General features: G+C 40.2%; 1 protein-coding gene across 2 annotated transcripts; it reads left to right on the top strand.

Moving 5' to 3' along the window:
* Positions 1 to 807: 807 nt before the first annotated feature.
* On the top strand, positions 808 to 18472 carry LOC147338788 (AN1-type zinc finger protein 3-like). 2 transcript variants are annotated; one of them, XM_086278793.1, is made up of 6 exons: positions 808 to 1178; positions 5819 to 5859; positions 5953 to 6126; positions 11589 to 11654; positions 13731 to 13928; positions 16446 to 18472. In XM_086278793.1, exons 1-6 carry the CDS (start codon positions 1096 to 1098, stop codon positions 16598 to 16600), a joined length of 717 nt encoding a protein of 238 aa, XP_086134919.1. In that variant the 5' UTR covers positions 808 to 1095; the 3' UTR covers positions 16601 to 18472. The 2 variants fall into 2 exon arrangements, with proteins under 2 accessions (XP_086134919.1, XP_086135010.1); XM_086278884.1 differs by lacking the exon at positions 808 to 1178 and adding an exon at positions 1250 to 1392.
* The last annotated feature ends 316 nt before the right edge of the window (positions 18473 to 18788 follow it).

Here is an 18788-nt window from a genome sequence, read left to right as displayed (position 1 = left end):
TAAAAGACAGTTTCCTATTTACGTTTATATGATTCACATATTAATATATGTAGCAAAATGTAAATAAGGATTGATGATAGGACAGGACACAAACCGGAAGTTAAAGAGATAATTATTATTTACTAAATAAGGAAGATTAATTAATAATAGAGATTATTATTTGCTAAAAGTGGCGAAGGGTGGGATTAAATAACCGCATGCTTCTTTTTACCTCTTATGGGAAGTTAAGTTATTTATTATTATTATCGTTTTCCTTACATTTTGTGCTATTCTAACATCTTAAAAATAAAGCCTTATCTATCTTTTTATCTATCTAGATTTTTAAATTCAGATGTTTTTGTTTGTGTTTTAAATATTCCTTTATAATAACTATGCATACTACAGTTTTAATTTTGTTACATGTTTTTGGGGGCTTTGTTTTGTTTCGTTTTGTTTTTTTAACTGCTACCGAGACGCGTCAAAATATGTCCAGTGAAAAGGGTCTGTCACAGCCTATCACATCATTTTACATTTCTAAGATACATCCTGGGAGGATAACTTTGTTTTTAAGTGAACAAAACACTCTCAGAGACACTTTCAGAGCTCTGGGCTTTTTAACTGTGGTTTTGTCTGGATCATACCATGATAACGCTTCTAAAATGAATTATTTTAAATGAGTCATTTACCGAGTTCAAATGTTATTTCTGTATACACAATGCTAACAATTATTGTGTCGTTATTCCGTGTCCCTTAACAGTTTGTACAAACACGTCAATCTAACTTTTGTCTTTCGTGTTCCTCACACACCTCCCCCTCTCTGCCAGTGGTTCGTTCCTCACTCCAGCTGATCGGCCCAGGATCCCCGGTGGTTCCGTCCGTTGCTGGCTTTGACGGCCCCAGCGTCTTAACGTCGACTTCAACTACTTTAATTTGACGGACTAGGTGGCTGCTTGTGTCGTCAAATTGTCCACCCTACACTGAAACTCGGAAGAATTATCTGGGCAGAGTGACGGTTGTATGCTTATCAAAGCCAAGGGGATCTAAACGCAAATACGAGGCCCTCACTCCATCCACGGATTCACCTGCTACACCGACAGCTTGACACGGGAGACAGACATGGGCGACACGGGGAGCGAGGGCAGCAAGCCTCCGAGTAACGTTAACGTTATACCCCCTCGCTGCCCCTGTGGGTTCTGGGGGTAAGCAGAATAACCTGTCAAACGTCTCGCTTTCTTTCTCTGCCAGTAGCTAGCAGAGTCGATAGCCACTAGCATTAGCAGCTCAAACAGGGATGAGCTGCTTTTCTCCTTATTACCCCCTCCCCATTGTTTTGTAGCATTAGCTACTAGCTAACACCAGTTGGCCTCGGTAACCTTCTCCTGTAAAGGAAGGAAGCAGGGTAGGGAATCTGGGGTAAGCCTTCCAGGTTACGCGACAGGTGTGAAAGTGTTAATCAACTGGATAGTTAACGTGTTAAGTTCATGCATGAAGCAGTTAGTTAGAGACATCAAAGTGTCGCCATGAACCAGACTCTAGCAGAAAGAAACGGGCAACTGGTACTTTAAACTGAATGTGCCGGGGTGGCACAGACAAACTGGCACTGTGCAGTAATCCTGCTGTGTACAATTTGATTCATGTGTGTTGAGGCATATGTTAACTTTGCAACACATATGAGCCCAAATTAGGTTTTGTAATATGGACCGGTTGAAAAATGTATTAGTGTTATCACTCTTTGGCTAGTTCTTCAAATGTCGAATTTTAAAAAGTAGCCCACATTGTTGTATTTTAGGAAAAAATGGATACAAAATATTGTACTTTAGTGGACGTATTTATGATAGGCATTTATAAACACTTGCAGTCTTGAGTTTTCAGCTCAGTGGTAAAAAATCAGAGAAATGTAGCACTTAGCCAGACAAGAGAGGACCCCAAAATTAGTTCTCACAAAGTGAAATGAGACTATTGGAACTCACAAGTATCTCATTCCGTTTGTGTATATTTTACAAAAATGCCACTTTATTCACTAACCTTTGGATTAGTATGGAAATGATGTACAATACAAAACTTGACTTGACTTGACACTGCAATGTCAGTCACCAGCTCTCATCAGAGAATGTGTTTTCCATGACCAAAGGCATCAGTTTTTTCTACCTGACTAGAGTTTATGAAGTATTTAAATATCTGTGGAGTTGGCACGCAAATAATCATATCCATACCGCCTTGGCCTTTGGAGAAGCGTTTAAATGGGTTTGTTACAGTACCAAACTAAGCATGATGGCTCAATATTTAATTTTTTTAGTACATCAAATGTCTTTAATTTTTAAATGTTTTAAGTAGACCAAAGATTTGCTTTAAAAACAAGTTAATAAGTATAAACAATTATGAGTGTGGACTGCATAAGTTCTGTTACTTGGATAGCTAGTATTATTTATTTAGACTCATTTTTTATGCCATCCTCCAACAACTTATCTGCTACCAGTGGTGGTATCCGTTGTAATGGTACCAAGGACACAGGCACATATCTTGGCCAGAAATAACTGTTTGCTGGGCTGTGAGGATGCATAAATTGATTGAAAACGTCTTGCACTGCTTCTGAAAATATTTGGCTGTCATACATAAATATGAGTATTCCAAAAGTTCATATTGGGTAAATGAAAGTGAATACTGTCACAATTAGTATCAGACACTTGCTCTTTCTAAAAAGTTCAAAGTTTTTATTTTTATTTTTTCTCAGACAAATTTGAGAAGGTCAGGTGCGAGGTATTTAATTAAACTGACAAGGAATAAGTCAACGCTAACTTAAGCTTTTAGTACATTTATGGTAACATAGCATGTTGTCGTCAGCACTTCACCCATTTCCGTGACCTCCACTTGTAGTCCGTATGTGAGTAGGTGCGAAAAAGGGCACATTTATTTTGTGCCTTCTGATTATTTTATTATTTTACTAATGAATGATTTTCTGAATTTTGCAGTTAGGCTGTGAGAAAACATATTTTAATGTGGCTGCAATGACAGAGTGAACTTCAACCATTTCTTGGCCACATTTATTTTAACAGTTTTGGGAAAGCAGTTTTTAAGTTGCCTTGCACATAAACAATAATTCACTTATTGAATCCATATTTTATATCATCATGTACCCACATGGATATAAAACATTTTATTTGTACTGAATGGCAAAATCATGATAGCACCAGCCCATTTTAAAGATTTCATATTAGCAGAAAAGATGTATAATGCTGAAAATGGCGATCGCTGTTGACAAGGCTATGCAAAATGACTGGATTAGTCAAGTAATTACCCAGTCACTTAGTTTAATAACTTGTTCTGTATTGCTATCCACACCAAAACATTTTGGATCAATACAAGCACTAATTGTGTGCCTCGCAGTAGTTTGTAGATTGTGTCATTTTCAGAAAGAAAGCCAAAGCAGAGAACAAGCTGTTCGGTACTATAATAGGATGTTACAAAAGTCAGCAATGATGCATCCAAACTCTATAGTTTAGCATCAAATGCCCCTTCCTATTTAACTTTCTTCTATTTGTGAGATCTACTCGCAAGCAGCCACCTGATCTGCTTATCCGTCTATGTTCCAGTTGACTGCTCAGCTGTGTAAGTTGTAAGGGTAATGCTAAGTTGTCTTTTATGAAATGTCAATAAGCTAGTTTTTTTAAAACTGTTCAGGTCAGTGTTCTCTCCAGGCATTTTTCTGTGTGTGTAAGAGGATGGGGAGGGAAAAAAAGCATAATTATGGAAATTAGCATTGAGCAAAACATTAAAAATCCTTTAGGCAATCTAAGAGCTATTCTTTCCAAAGTATGACCTTCAATTTTAGTGTATTAAAGATTACCGTTTGAATTCAAAATTGGGTGTTTGTTTGATAATGTGCCACCCTTACAGTTTCTTTTGAGAAACACATCACCTAAAATAAAATAGGTATTTCTAGCACACATGAAGAACTGCATGGTATGTCTGCTTCCCCAGTAACATAAAACTAAAACAGTTCAGTCCTTTGCCGTTACTTTTTACCCCCAGTAAAGGTATACCATCATCTTAAAAGTAATTGAGCCACATGCACTGGTGATACTATGCTTTGATTGCTTTCTATCACCTGAGTTCTAGCTGTATTTATGTTGTCTTTCATTTACCTGCTCATGTCAAGAAAAATTGTTAAAAACTAATTTCTTCAAAACATTTATCACCCTTCCAATATCTCACTCCTTTGTGTCACTAAAGCTGAATCACAAAGGCAGTGGAGCCTGTCTTCCTGTCTGTTCCAATCAGATATTCTCATTAGTAACAGCAGTAGGCCAACTATGAAATAGACATGTTGTGTGCACTCTGTTCAGGCTTCAGTCAGCTTAACAGCCATGGAGCTGTTTTTTCTCCTGCATAGTTTTTCTCACCCTTCTTCACCCTTTTAATTTCCTTAATGAATCTGTAGTTTGATTACCTCTGATTGTAAGGTTGATAAGAGGATATGACTTGATGTTTACCCAGCATTGGCTTCCTCCCTGCCTGCATGTAATGATGAGGTTTCTCCTCTTTCCTAACTTCTTGCTTCATCCTTTCCCTTTTATACCTGAGACTACACACCAGGAGACTGACAGAAAGCCCTCAGGTTGACTGCAGCTGACCCCACATTTAGAAATGAGGACAAAGGTGTGCAATGGAGCGCCCAAAATAAATAGAATGTGACTGATAGCAGCGACCGTCACGCTCAGTGCACAGACAGTAAGGACGAAGGCTGCAGAGGAAATGAGAGGAGCCTTTCTCAGACTAAACCCAGAGCCATCTGTTGTGAAAGAGCTGTGCCACTGAAATCAGCAAGGCTCCATGACAATAGATAACTTATATCAAAAGTCTTTATTTCCTTCAGGAAGGAAAAGTATGTTGAGAAAACTCTAACTACCACACTGATACTTTAACCCTTACTGCTAACCACTAGCTTTGAGTCTGTATCCCCATTAACATACTATGGGGAATTTCATAACAATCAGAGGGAACTAGTTGACTTTTGTTCAGCTCATCTTAAAGTAGTTTTAAGAACCTTGTGATCAAAGTGAGACAGAATCTAAATCCAAAACACAGAAACATAATGTAAATCTGTACTTATATTGACTGTTCAGATTGTTCTGGTAAATACGTTGGAGGACTGGCATGTCCAGTGTGTGTCAAAAAGAATTATCCAATTTCTTTAGGTAATGAACATAAAAGTTTGTGGTACATTTTAAAATACATGACTGACTATAAAGTTTTACATACAAAACCTATGTTTTGTATTCACAGCTGCTCAATATGTCCCCCCCAGACGCACTTATGTCTGTACAATCAAACTGATCAAACTCAAAGATAATTCTGTTATGCTATATACTGGCAACCAGATGAAACTCAGAAAGCCCCTCTCTCTAACAGTACGTGTTTCAATCGTTACTGGTGAACGTCTGCAGAATTAAAGTACTTTGAAGTCAGAAGATTCTTTTTGATACGCCCTGTATTTGTAGCAATAATCCATACTTTAGTTTGTACTGCAACAAATCAGTTTATTTTACATTGTACAGACACTATGTGTGACAGGTTTGTTTTCTTGAGTTTTGAAAACTGGATAGTTGTATGAAATGTGTTTAAAATTGATTTAATAAAGAAAAAAATAAATAAAGATAGTCTTTGTAAGTTTTTGTAAGTGTACATGAGCAAAAATATAGCCAAAAAGATACATTTCACCGCTCACTCTCACTTTTATCTTAGCCTCTTGTCTGTTTTATCTTATACCTTTTACTGCAAAACTGTTTTTAACACCCAGACTGCTCTATTAACACAATTGCGTCGCATTCCTTTTCCTCAGGTCAAGCAAAACCATGAATCTCTGCTCAAAATGTTTTGCAGGTAAGTTATTGTTTTAGTGGGAGTTTGTTGACTGATTTTTCTGTCTTAAAACCTCCAAACAAAGAAAATGTCCTCATGTCCATGTTTCCATAGACACTCAAAAGAAACAGCCAAACGACGACTGTGCTCCAAAGGCCTCTTCAAACTCTAACACCAGTCAAGCAGACATGTTCTGTAATGAAACAAACAACAGCATTAGTCAGTCCCTCATATCAGACGACCCTTTGCCCGGAGAGATAGGAGTGACATCTCTACCTGTTCAGGACGGTAAGACAATCAGCAAGTTTTTCCTTTGGATCTGTGGGTTGTGAACATTTACACTTTAAAATATTATGAACTTAAAGGCTTGGTAATATAATGTGTGTAATTTGTAATGTGCGCCCTACACATGGAAACAATGTATGATTCATAGATTTCAAATTTAGAAGTGAGTTAATGTGTGCCTTTATAAAATTGAGTTGTCAAAACCAGAGCTTTTAGATGAGAGCATTTTTCTGTGGAACACTGTTAGTAGATTCTGCCAGCTCAAGCAGCAGCTGCAGTATCCCTGTCCTGGCTATATTTGTCCTCATGGCACAGATAGAATGATAGGAAAGGGCATCTATTCAGAAGTGAAGGTTTTAAGAGGACACCTACAATTGCCAGGGCATCAGTCATTGCTATACAGTGACAAGGTTATTTGTGGAGGCCAATTCATAACAGAAAAATAAAGTGGCTACAAAACGGATGTGCAGAAATGGTATAAAAAATGCCACACTAACCTGGTCTTTTATTATGTTATTAAAATAATAAAAGACCAAAACTGTAAGGCTAGACCCCCTATGCTAAGTGAGCCTACCGCAGACATGAGCGAGACAGATAAATATGAAGACATGCCGGCTCGGACGTCGCCCGGATCAACAATGTCCACGTCAAGTGTTGAGGAACCAGGGCACCCTGACGAGAAGTGGGCTACTTGAACAAGAAAGCATCGGTGGGCAAGAGACGAAAACAGGGCGTTGTTGGAATGCTACTACGCAAGTAACCCTGGCGGAAGGGGTTACATGAATAGGATGAGGGACCTATGGATTCTTCAATACCCAACATCCACAATGAAGGCGAAACAACTAGTAGCTCAGCGTTCCAACATTCAAAAGAAGGGACTGCTCTCACAGCTAGAGATTGATGAGGTACAACATAAATGCTACAGCAAGGGGGAGCCAGGATGCCAGGTCAGGGGGGAGATATCATCACCCCCACCCGAGATTGGGTACAAAGCCCCAAGTACGACAGGAGAAGGATCGTTGAGTGCGAGAGGAACTGACCTGAAAGATAGGATCATGGCCAAGCTTGAAACCTGGATCCCCCGTAGCTGGTTACCAAGATTACGGGAAGTACCAGAAGGTCTGCTCGATGATGTTAATGCAGCACTGCGGATGTTACCTACAGCCACGCTTACCGAGACTAACAAGCTGATCTACAATATGGCAGCAGTGATCATTGAGATGCTTGGCTACAAGTTGAACAGCCACAAGGGGCAGTACCCTCCATGGAGAAGGAGGCTAGAGGGCAAGATCAAAGTAGCACGGCGGGAGGTTAGCCAACTAACGGAGTTGCAGAAAGATGCGACAAAGAAGGTGCATAAAAAATACAGCAAGCTGTCCATCCCTGAGGCCTTGGAAACTGCCAAGCAAAGACTCACAGCCTTGGCCAGCCGCTTGAGGAGGTACACCAGAGAGATAGAAGGCAGGAGAATAAACCAGCTGTTTTCCACTGAACCAGCAAAGGTGTACTCTCAGTGGCAAGGGAACAATAAGAGAACAGCACCACCAAGGCTGGAGACGGAGCAATACTGGAAGAGCATATGGGAGACGGACACAACCCATAACGGCAATGCTCAGTGGCTAGTGGATCTGAGGGCAGACCATAGCAACCTCCCTGAACAGGGTCCAGTAACCATCACGGTGGCAGAAATCCAAGCAAGGGTTTCTAGTATAAAGAGTTGGACAGCACCAGGCCCTGACATGGTTCACGCCTACTGGCTGAAGAAGCTGACTGCACTCCACGAGGGTCTGGCAGCACAAATGAACCAGCTGCTAGTTGACGAGAGACACCTGGAATGGCTAACCGAAGGTCGGACAGTCCTGATCCCCAAGGACCCCAAGAAGGGACCGGTCCCCTCCAACTACCGACCAATAACCTGCCTCAGTACTACATGGAAACTCCTGTCAGGCATCATATCGGCTAAGATGAACAGGCACATGGGTCAATACGTGAGCGGAGCACAGAAAGGGATTGGCAAGAATACCAGAGGCGCAAAACACCAGCTACTGGTAGACAGAACAGTCAGCCGAGCCTGCAAGACCAGACTGACCAAACTGTGCACTGCCTGGATTGATTACAAGAAGGCCTATGACTCAATGCCCCACACCTGGATCCTGGAATGCCTAGAATTGTACAAGATCAACAGGACCCTGAGAGCCTTCATCGGGAACTCAATGGGTATGTGGTGTACAACACTAGAAGCCAGCTCCAAGCCCATAGCACAAGTCACCATCAAATGCGGGACCTACCAAGGAGATGCTGTCCCCACTGTTGTTCTGCATAGGCCTGAACCCCCTCAGTGAGATCATTAACAAGACTGGCTACGGATACAGACTATGGAATGGAGCAGTTGTCAGCCACCTCCTGTACATGGATGACATCAAGCTGTATGCCAAGAGTAAACGAGACAGGCAAGACCCCAGGTGCAGGCTGTGTAAAGATGCCCCTGAGACAATCCAGCACATAACAGCAGGGTGCAAGATGCTAGCAGGCAGGGCATACATGGAACGCCATAACCAAGTGGCCGGCATAGTATACAGAAACATCTGTGCCGAATATGGCCTGGAAGTTCCGAGGTCAAAATGGGAGATGCCCCAAAGGGTGGTGGAGAATGACAGAGCTAAGATCCTGTGGGACTTCCAGATACAGACGGACAAAATGGTGGTGGCTAACCAACCGGACATAGTGGTGGTAGACAAACAGAAGAAGACGGCCGTAGTGATCGATGTAGCGGTTCCGAATGACAGCAACATCAGAAAGAAGGAATACGAGAAGCTGGAGAAATACCAAGGGCTCAGAGAAGAGCTCGAGAGGATGTGGAGGATGAAGGTGACGGTGGTCCCCGTGGTAATCGGAGCACTAGGTGCGGTGACTCCCAAGCTAGGCGAGTGGCTAGCTTGCATTGGAGATCATTGGAGATCTCTGTCCAGAAGAGCGCAGTCCTGGGAACAGCTAAGATACTGCGCAGGACCCTGAAGCTCCCAGGCCTCTGGTAGAGGACCCGAGCTTGAAGGATAAACTATATATATATATATATATATATATATATATTGATTGAACAAAAATATAAACGCAACACTTTTGTTTTTGCTCCCATTCCCCATGGGATGGACGTAGAGACCTAAAATTCATTCCAGATACACAATATAACCATCCCTCCCAAACAGTGGTCACAAATCAGTCCAAATGTGTGGTAGTGGGCACATCTGCTATATTGAAATAATCCATCCCACCTCACAGGTGTGCCACATCAGGATGCTGATCTGACATCATGAGTAGTGCACAGGTGTACCTCAGACTGCCCACAACAAAAGGCCACCCTGGAATGTGCAGTTTTGTCTCACAGCAAAATGCCACAGATGCCACAAGCAATGAGGGAGCGTGCAATTGGCATGCTGACAGCAGGAATGTCAACCAGATCTGTCGCCCGTGCATTGAATGTTCATTTCTCAACCATAAGCCGTCTCCACAGGCGTTTCCGAGAATATGGCAGCGCATCCAACCGGCCTCACAACCGCAGACCTCGTGTAACCACACCAGCCCAGGACCTCCACATCCAGCAGGTTCACCTCCAAGATCGTCTGAGACCAGCCACCCAGACAGCTGCTGGAACAATTGGTTTGCACAACCAAACAATTTCTGCACAAACTGTCAGAAACCGTCTCAGGGATGCTCAACTGCATGCCCGTCGTCCTCATCGGGGTCTTGACCTGACTCCAGCTCGTCGCCGTAACAGACTTGTGTGGGCAAATGCTCACATTCGATGGCGTCTGGCACGTTGGAGAGGTGTGCGCTTCACGGATGAATCATGGTTCACATTGTTCAGGGCAGATGGCAGCTGAGAATGTCCCAGTTCTTGCATGGCCAGCATACTCACCGGACATGTCACCCATTGAGCATGTTCGGGATGTGCTTGACCGGCGTATACGACAGCGTGTACCAGTTCCCACGAATATCCAACAACCTCGCACAGCCATTGAAGTGGAGTGGACCAACATTCCACAGGCCACAATTGACAATCTGATAGACTCCATGCGACGATGTGTTGCACTGCATGAGGCAAATGGTGGTCACACCAGATACTGACTGGTTCTGGGTCCCCAGACCCCCAATAGCGCAAAAAACTGCACATTCCAGGGTGGCCTTTTGTTGTGGGCAGTCTGAGGTACACCTGTGCACTACTCATGATGTCAGATCAGCATCCTGATGTGGCACACCTGTGAGGTGGGATGGATTATCTCAATATAGCAGATGTGCCCACTACCACACATTTGGACTGATTTGTGACCACTGTTTGGGAGGGATGGTTATATTGTGTATCTGGAATGAATTTTAGGTCTCTACGTCCATCCCATGGGGAATGGGAGCAAAAACAAAAGTGTTGCGTTTATATTTTTGTTCAGTGTATATATATATATATATATATACACACACATACACACACACTTTTTTTTTTTAAAGATTTGTACATGTAGCATGTACATATAACTCTTCGATCTGGCTATTTAAAGCTTCACAAACTCCTGGTTTTGATCCTTTATCTGCCACTAACAAATTATACTTGTCTGACCAGTGACTGAAAGTACTTCAATTTAATGCCTGAAACTGATGCTCAAATATTTGGCTCCACAGCAGAAAATCATTTGGATGTAATCATAGAATCATATTGCTTAGACTGAGTAAATAATACCACATTACTAGCTAGGAAAGTGTTTAATGTCACCATTCTTGAAAAAGTCAAGATATTTGACTCTGTTGCATTCCTAGTGTTACACACTTTTTACAAACTCCTTTAAAACTATATAAGGAACAGGTGGATCATATAACACATTTGGTGCAACTCTTTATCTTTTTACCACCTTTTTACCACCCACAGCCACACTGCCTCTTGGCTGGCTCCAGCCTGTACACATGCACACTGCGGCCTTTCCTTCACAGATATCTATCATAGTTGCTGCAAGGAGGGAAAAAAACCCCTCATTGCATAATAAAGGATTTCGCACGCCTCAGTCACAGTCTTTTCATCCTGCTTCCATATTGAAGATGGTACCCGAGTATCTGGGCAACCACCAGCAGATTCCTCGACAGCTTTTGTCCTCAGCCTCTTAGGGTTTTAAACTCTGGGCCTAACAGTGTCCCTGTAACACATCACCTAGTCTGTCAATCTAATACAGTTTAAAATTTCATTTACATGTCTAAAGGGCTTGAGATATTTATACAATTAGTAATTTTGATCTTTAATTGCAGATTTTTTTTTTTTACATTTTTTTTTTAAATTGCTAAATAATTAATTTTTTCAGTTGAAAAATCACATTAAAGTAAGAAACTAATCTTCTTTTCTTTCCTCTTTGGTTCTTTTACTCATTTTGATCCCTTTCCCTTCTTTTTTTTTTCTTCTTTTTTCTAAAAACTATTTTCTGCCTCAGGAGCATCCAGCAACGACACAGTCTTGGGTTCATTCTCCACTCCGACAAAACGTACATTTGAGTCAGGTATACCTCAGTTCTATACTACTACAATATGCACTGTTGCATTTTGTTTGTATGTTTTAGTCATGTGCACTTAGAAAGTTCAAATTGGAGGACCCATTAGCGTCAATAGCATATAACTGATCCAACATGGCTGGGTTAATGGTTCTTCCAGGACAAGTAGCGGACAGCAGGATATTACTGATGCAACAGAATGTGCCAAGGCAAATGTAAAGCCAATCATGCTGTACTAGAGTAAATGAACACCATGAATATGCAGTATATCCACATGTAGTTGTTGCGCGGAATGATAACATCGACATGCAGTATGGAGATTTAAATGGCAAAAGTCACATAGAAAGAGAATTGTAGCTTCATGGTTAGCAGCATCTTCATTTGATTCTATAGATTAAAAACATAGATTTTGATTAATGAAGAGGAAATGGGTCACAGTGGCACACCACATGTGGATCTGTGAAGGACAGCATTATCAGTAGCACTAATGGGAATCTACTGAATGAGGTCTATAAAACAGCCAGACTATTTCCTATTGCAGATTGCTTTTATTGTTCTTTCACCATTAGGTGGCACAACTTGCTAAACTCATGCGGGCACACTCACACACGACAATGTCTAGTACAGAGTAGGATAGGCTCAGTAAAGGTGTGTGAACATACTGATCCCTTGTCTAAAAAAAGCAGGATCATGTCTAGTAATACACATACTCACACAGCGTCATTTAAACCTTTTACTGTTGGTTGAGTTGACATTTCACTTTTTACAATCTCTCTAAATTGGGGCCATCTGTATTTCATTTTAGACATTGGATACACTTTGACTTTACCTTTTGTACAATATTTAATCTTGAATTAAAACGACATTAAGTCAACCAACCGCTCATCAGTTTACAGTGCAAATGCCCTGCCTTCACATATTTTCCTCCTTTAACTTATAGTTGTTCACTTACATTTAAATTTGATGTTACAGCTTGCTAAATTGGGTGCCGAGATCTTCTAGGATAACAAAAAGCAGGCAAGAATGAATTTTTTTTCCACAACATGCAATTGCACATGTGCAGACACACATACACACAAAGGGATCGATGGAGCAGACTAGGAGGGGATCTAACTGTTCAGCTTGGCCTAGTTCTCAGAGATTTATTGAGCGCTGATCTGCATTTCGGCCAGGCCAGTGAAAAAGTCTGCAGGATTGATGAGAAAAGCTGAGTTGAAATTCTAGCCAACCAGTGAAACCTTGCTACATTCTCTTGCTGTCTCAGGTGCTGGGCTGCACATAATTTAATGCAGGAGTACTATCAATCTCGCTCTTCCTTTTTTTTTTTTTTTTTTTTTTAAATTTATCACAAAGAAGAGTTTAGTTCCAGTTTGCCATCGTCTGTGCAATCCCAGTTACAGAATAGACCAATTCTGACAATGGTGTATTGGAGTTTTTCTTAGGTTCCTCAGGTTTTGTATTGTTTATTCCATGGTAATAAAAAGTAAAGAAGAATTTTGGCTTCAGTTGCTTTAGATTTATTGTATCAAACCATTTTAAATTTGTTACACTTTGCATTTTTGTGTCTGCCGTACAAAACAGATTAATTTTCATTGAATGAATTTTTACATGTAATGTAATCACAGTCTAGTCTGATTTAACTCAATAGAAGCAGAAAAAAGATGCAAAATACTCTTAAGCTATTACAATATTGCTAGTCATTTTGCTGAAAGTCAGCTTAATGTAGCTCCAGACTTTCAGTGTTTCATTGCATTAAGAGAATCTCTAGGAACTATTTTTCTTAGATGTATAAATTTTATTTGTTTAGCACCATTTAAAACATGGCTACAAAATACATACTAAAGCAACAACAACAGTCTTAGTAACAAGTAAAATAAACAAATAAATTAAGAATGAAAATGTGAAAGTGGGTTTGAAAGAAAAATGAAAAGCTGAGTTTAAGTTCAGTTCCTTTGTTGCAGGGCTCTAACTGGCAATGCCTGATCTAAAAACAACAACAAAAAACAACAATTAAGCAAAACAGTTGTAGCCAAATGTTGTTGTTTTTTTTGTTTTTTTTTAACTTATTTTTCTCTCTCTTCTAAGCCTCAGATTCAGAAAGTGATGTTTCACCTGAGAAGCGAGCGAGAGTAGGTGGGATCCCAGAGGGTGAGGAGTCTTCATCATCATCATCGTCTTCATCCTCGTCTCGCAGTGGCTCTAAACAGCGGAGCCGTAAGCGTTGCCATCGCTGCCAAACCAAACTGGAGCTGGTACAGCAAGAGCTGGGTTCCTGTCGCTGTGGTATGATGACACATTTTCATATGTACAGTATTAACATACGCATCACATGAACACTTACGCAAAGGAGCATTATCATTAAGTACATGCATAATACTGTTAACTTAAAGATATCACCTTAGACCATGTTATTACCTTATGTTAATATGCAGATACATACATAAGTACACTTCGGTTAGCTTAATAATAGTTTTGTGAATTATGTGTCCAGCACAGCACCGTTACCTGGACATTTCTTTGTGTGTTGAAAAAAAAAAATATATATATTTTGCAAGCCTTGAGGGACCATTACAGGAAAGCCTCAATGTTTCACATTGCACATAAAACATAAGCCAATTACCACAAACACTAATGTAGTTCAAACCAATACTTGGCTTGCTAATCAACTTGTTTGCATACAAATTAAAGTACTTGAAAAGTCAGAGCTCTTCACTACTTAAAGACCAATCTGCTTAAACCAATGCAATAATTTCTAAATTGGAAATTGACTTGCCTTTTTTTTTCCACCAGGTGCTGCTTAATACACGGGCTATCCATCCTTAATAGTCCAGTGCTTACTATGAAAACATGCTTTTTACAGATTGAAAGGGAAAATGGTGGCAATTATAGTGATTTCTGACTGTTGCAGTAATTGCAGATTACTTTGCTAATGGTTCTGCAGAATGTTCCACAGTGTAAGCCAAGAAGGTCTGATAATGAGCTGAAAGGATGAATGCTTTTCAGATTGTATTGGGGTGAAAAAATAGCTCAAGTAGTGAATCTGATCCGATGCTGTTAGTCTCAGTAGTTTTCTGCTTTTACACAGTTGCTATTTATCGTACTAGGTATTAATATAACACAGAGTGGAGGCACTGGAATTGAACAGCTAATTATATCATATCTTTTAATGTGGAGACCTAACAGATGAAGGAACCAAAGCATTTCCTTTTAACCTAATAACAGTGGTCCTGCTAATTTCTAAACATTACTTCTGTGATTTTTCCCATAATGGGGAAAATGCGAAATCTCTCTCAATTATATGTGTGGCTAAAATGTAAAATTCTTCTAAAGTCAGAAAGACAATCAACAGACGATGAGAACAGGGAGTACTACAACCTTAAAACTTGATTTCTTGTTGGCCTTCTGACCTTACTTCAAAACATGACAGTAAGCTTTAGTTTAAGTAATTATTAATCTGGGCATACAACACGGTTTAATCACACAGTGGCTGCAGTTTGTTTGACCTTGCTAGCCGGCTGCATGTTGTAAAGCAATGGGGACAATGAAAAAACACTTTGTAAATAATTAGCCTATTAATTAATGTCTGCCATACAATAACTGGTGACTCACTCACTGGCAATTAGATTTAGAGGTTAGATTAGGACGAAGCACCCAAGACCAAGGCATAGATGTTATCCAGAGAAGAACCCCAGAGGTGAAGGTCTTCATCTGCTATGTTTCTAACCAAGGGTGGTATGCTGCAGGTGCAAGAGACAGTTTGGGCCTTGGTAAAGAGGCAGTGCAGCCAGGTCTGTTTTTGGTGTACAGAAGTAGGGATTGACAGGTCCAGACACACAAGCTGTTATTATACTTGCAGTCTGACATTTTCCAGGCATATAACTGGATATGTTTAAGGGTTTCCTTTACAGCGTGTGTGCACACATCAGCTCTTCCTCATCCTTTATTCATTTTTGCCTCTACGTAAAATAAATATTTTAGACATGTTGGATTTTAGCTGTACAATCTTTGAAACTTACAGTATACTCACAGATTGTTTTTTGCATCACAAAATACATTCTCAAGTCACAACGTCTCTTCCCAGTTCATTAATTTTACAGAAGAACTCAGTTCACCATTTTGTTAGAAAATACCAGCAGTGAGCAGAGGACAAAATTTTTGATTTGTGGTTTCTAATAGGGGGAATATTCTGTCCAACGTGACACAACTTTCCTCCCTTCTAATCCACTCGCGTGTGCTGTAATTGTATAGGTTTTAATTGCCTAGAAACCAGATGTTAAACTGGGCCTTTAATCACTACTTATTAAATGCCAGTAGCGTTATTATGTGTATTAATGAATGAATTTAAGATGATGAAAGCTAACGAGCTTCCCTGAGCTTAACGAGCCTCCACCATTGGCAGGGCTTTTTGTTGAAAGTGCTACAGTAGTTAGAGGGAGGAAACACTATCTACTGAAAAACGGAAAAGCATTGAAAGAGGAAGCGATCAAGTAGAATGTCTTCTTTGACACACAGGCACTGTGGCAAGTACTACATGTTATCTGCCCTTGACCATTTAAAAAGTATATCTAAAGACTAAATGTTTATCGACCTTTACTGGCATCTAAAAGTAATGCTACTCTTTTGATTTTATTTCTCGTTAAATTGTTTTAGGTGTGCTTTATGTAGCCATATCTTTTTTCTTTAGTTCATGTATTAACTGCGGTGTGTACAGTTACAACTGCAATATTTGTGCATTTACTTAAGGCAACAAATTAATCCCTCCTTGTCTCTTTTATCCACAACCCCAAACCCGTCCTTTAGGTTATGTCTTCTGTATGCTCCATCGGCTTCCAGAGCAGCACGAGTGTCTGTTTGACCACATGGGCCGTGGACGTCAGGACGCCGTCCTCAAAATGGTTAAGCTAGACCGCAAGGTGGGCCGCTCATGCCAGCGCATCGGGGAAGAGTGCTCTTGAATAGTCGTTCCCTCAGAAGAATCTTTAACAGGGATATTATTTTCTTGTCTTTTTTTTTTTCCTCGAGATTTTTGCTTTTTTTTTTTTTTTGTGAGAGTGGAGATACAAACCTCCACCTTTTTTCTCTTAAAACTATGCTTGCTCTTTTTGAATTCCACTATCGCCTATCTTGGTTGTTTTCTGCTTTTGTTGGCTTGATTATATCCCTGCTGCCTTTTGGAAAAAACCAAACCAAGGAAAGACAAAACAATAAAGAGCAAAGGAAATATACAGTTTGTTCCCTTTTGTTGCAAACTCTCGACTTCATAAAAATGAATCAAGTAAGATGATATGAATAAGACAAGAAATGCAATGCTTTATACAAGTGTATTTCTTGGAAGCCAGACTTTACTCTTTACCTCAGAAAAGGAAAGGAAGAAACTGAGGAGGAGGAGGAGAAAGAAAAGGTTATCTTTCATGTACTCCTTGGCTTTGGCGCTGTTTATAGACTGTGCTCTTTACCTCAAAATCAGACCAGAGCTGCTTTGTACTCTGCGCCAAGCATGGACTTTGTGAAACAAACGAGCAAGCGAGCCTCAGTTTAATTCAGTGTCTTACCCCCCCTGGCCATCGATCGCCCATAACCCTTAACCTCTAGAAACACAAACACCTGTTAAAATCATCCACCTCAGGATACTGAAGCTCAGTCTTCCCTCCTCCCATCAACTTCCATCCTTCTCTCCTACTCTACACAACACAATTTTCTCCATTCATTTAGGATTCTGTGAGGCTGTTTCTGCCACTGTGGATGATAAAACTGTTGGTGGAAGTCTAAGTCCATATATTCAGAACTTGCAGGCTGTCTTGGACTCAGACACACACAGTGGTGGTGGGAACCGTAAACCGTTTGTCCTTGAATAACTGAGACCTGTCTTCAGTGTCAGGATGTGACTGAGGAAGACTTGAAGATTTTGTCTTCCTCTTTTTGTCTCTCTTATCTCTTTATTATGTGCAAACCTTTCACATAAAGACATTTCCTCTTCACATCCATAATCTTTTTCAGGATGTGTACAAACTTCAGCACGACAAAATTTACAGGATGTGAGGGATAAAGCGTTCTTATGATTTGGACTTGGACCTGCATTGCTACACATTACTGTACTTTTGCTATCATACACAGTTTGACTCTGGTGATATTTTATGCGCTCAGCTGTTGTTCACATTGAGCACAAACAGGTAAAATCTAACGTTGCTGTATACATAATTTGATCTGAAGCTGCAGTAGCAGTTTCTGATGGCAGTCTGGGTCTCATCATGTTTTTTAGTTATCTTTGTTCCCAGCTTTGAAGCAAGATTTTGTATGGGCGTATTTGATTCCTTTTTACCAGTACTTTAATATCCCTTACTATAAGTTGCTATTTCTAGCTAGCATGATGAGATCACATGCGTTCTCCTCTTCCTGTGCTTCTCTTTGGTTTTCTCATCTTTCCCTGTATTGATTGCTCTATTTTCTCTCGTTTAATTCGTTATCCCTATTTCTTGTTGCGCTGTAGATGGAGGGCATAGGGCTGGAGTCAGTGTGCTGAAAGTTAAATTCAGTAAATAATTACCTTCCAAAGGTTTTCCAGATGGAGTGTAGAAAAAATGAAGAGAATGCGTAATGAATGAATATTTGGTATCCTAAATAAAAAACTTATTTAACCTTGTTAACATTTTGCATTTCAAACTTACATCGAAGTTTAGAGCTGAATTTTCTTTTGGTTGTTAAGATATCAAGTGAGAAGGTCACTTGTGTAAAATTCTATAATTTTTCTTTTGCTTTACCGCTTGCTTCTCCTCTTCACCCTTTTTTGTTTTATTGAAGAAGAATAAACTGGATTAGACAAAAATAAATCAATCTTTGGTGTCTTTACTGGCTTAGGAGTGTTATATATCAGGTACATCTTGCCTTTTTGCCTTCAGAACTACCTTAATGCTTTGTGCCATAAATTCAACAAGATGCTGGAAACATTCCTCAGAGACTTTATTCCATTTTGGCATGATGGCATCACGCTGTTGCTGCAGATTTGTTCACTCGGCATACAAGATGCAAATCTCTGGTTACACTGCATCCCTACAGTGCTCTATTGGATTGAGATCTGATGACTGTTGAGGCCATTCGAGTACAGTGACCTGTCATGTTAAAGAAACCAGTTTGAAATTATTTGAG

This window comes from Aulonocara sp. 'chitande type north' Nkhata Bay, linkage group LG1 (assembly GCF_057382095.1).
Source record: "Aulonocara sp. 'chitande type north' Nkhata Bay isolate Kocher_YH1m ecotype deep benthic linkage group LG1, A_spYH_male_GT1.1, whole genome shotgun sequence".
In the NCBI taxonomy this organism is placed as follows: Eukaryota; Metazoa; Chordata; class Actinopteri; order Cichliformes; family Cichlidae; genus Aulonocara; species Aulonocara sp. 'chitande type north' Nkhata Bay.
The sequence above is the reverse complement of the archived record's forward strand: the minus strand, read 5'-3'. Positions and strand labels throughout refer to the sequence as shown.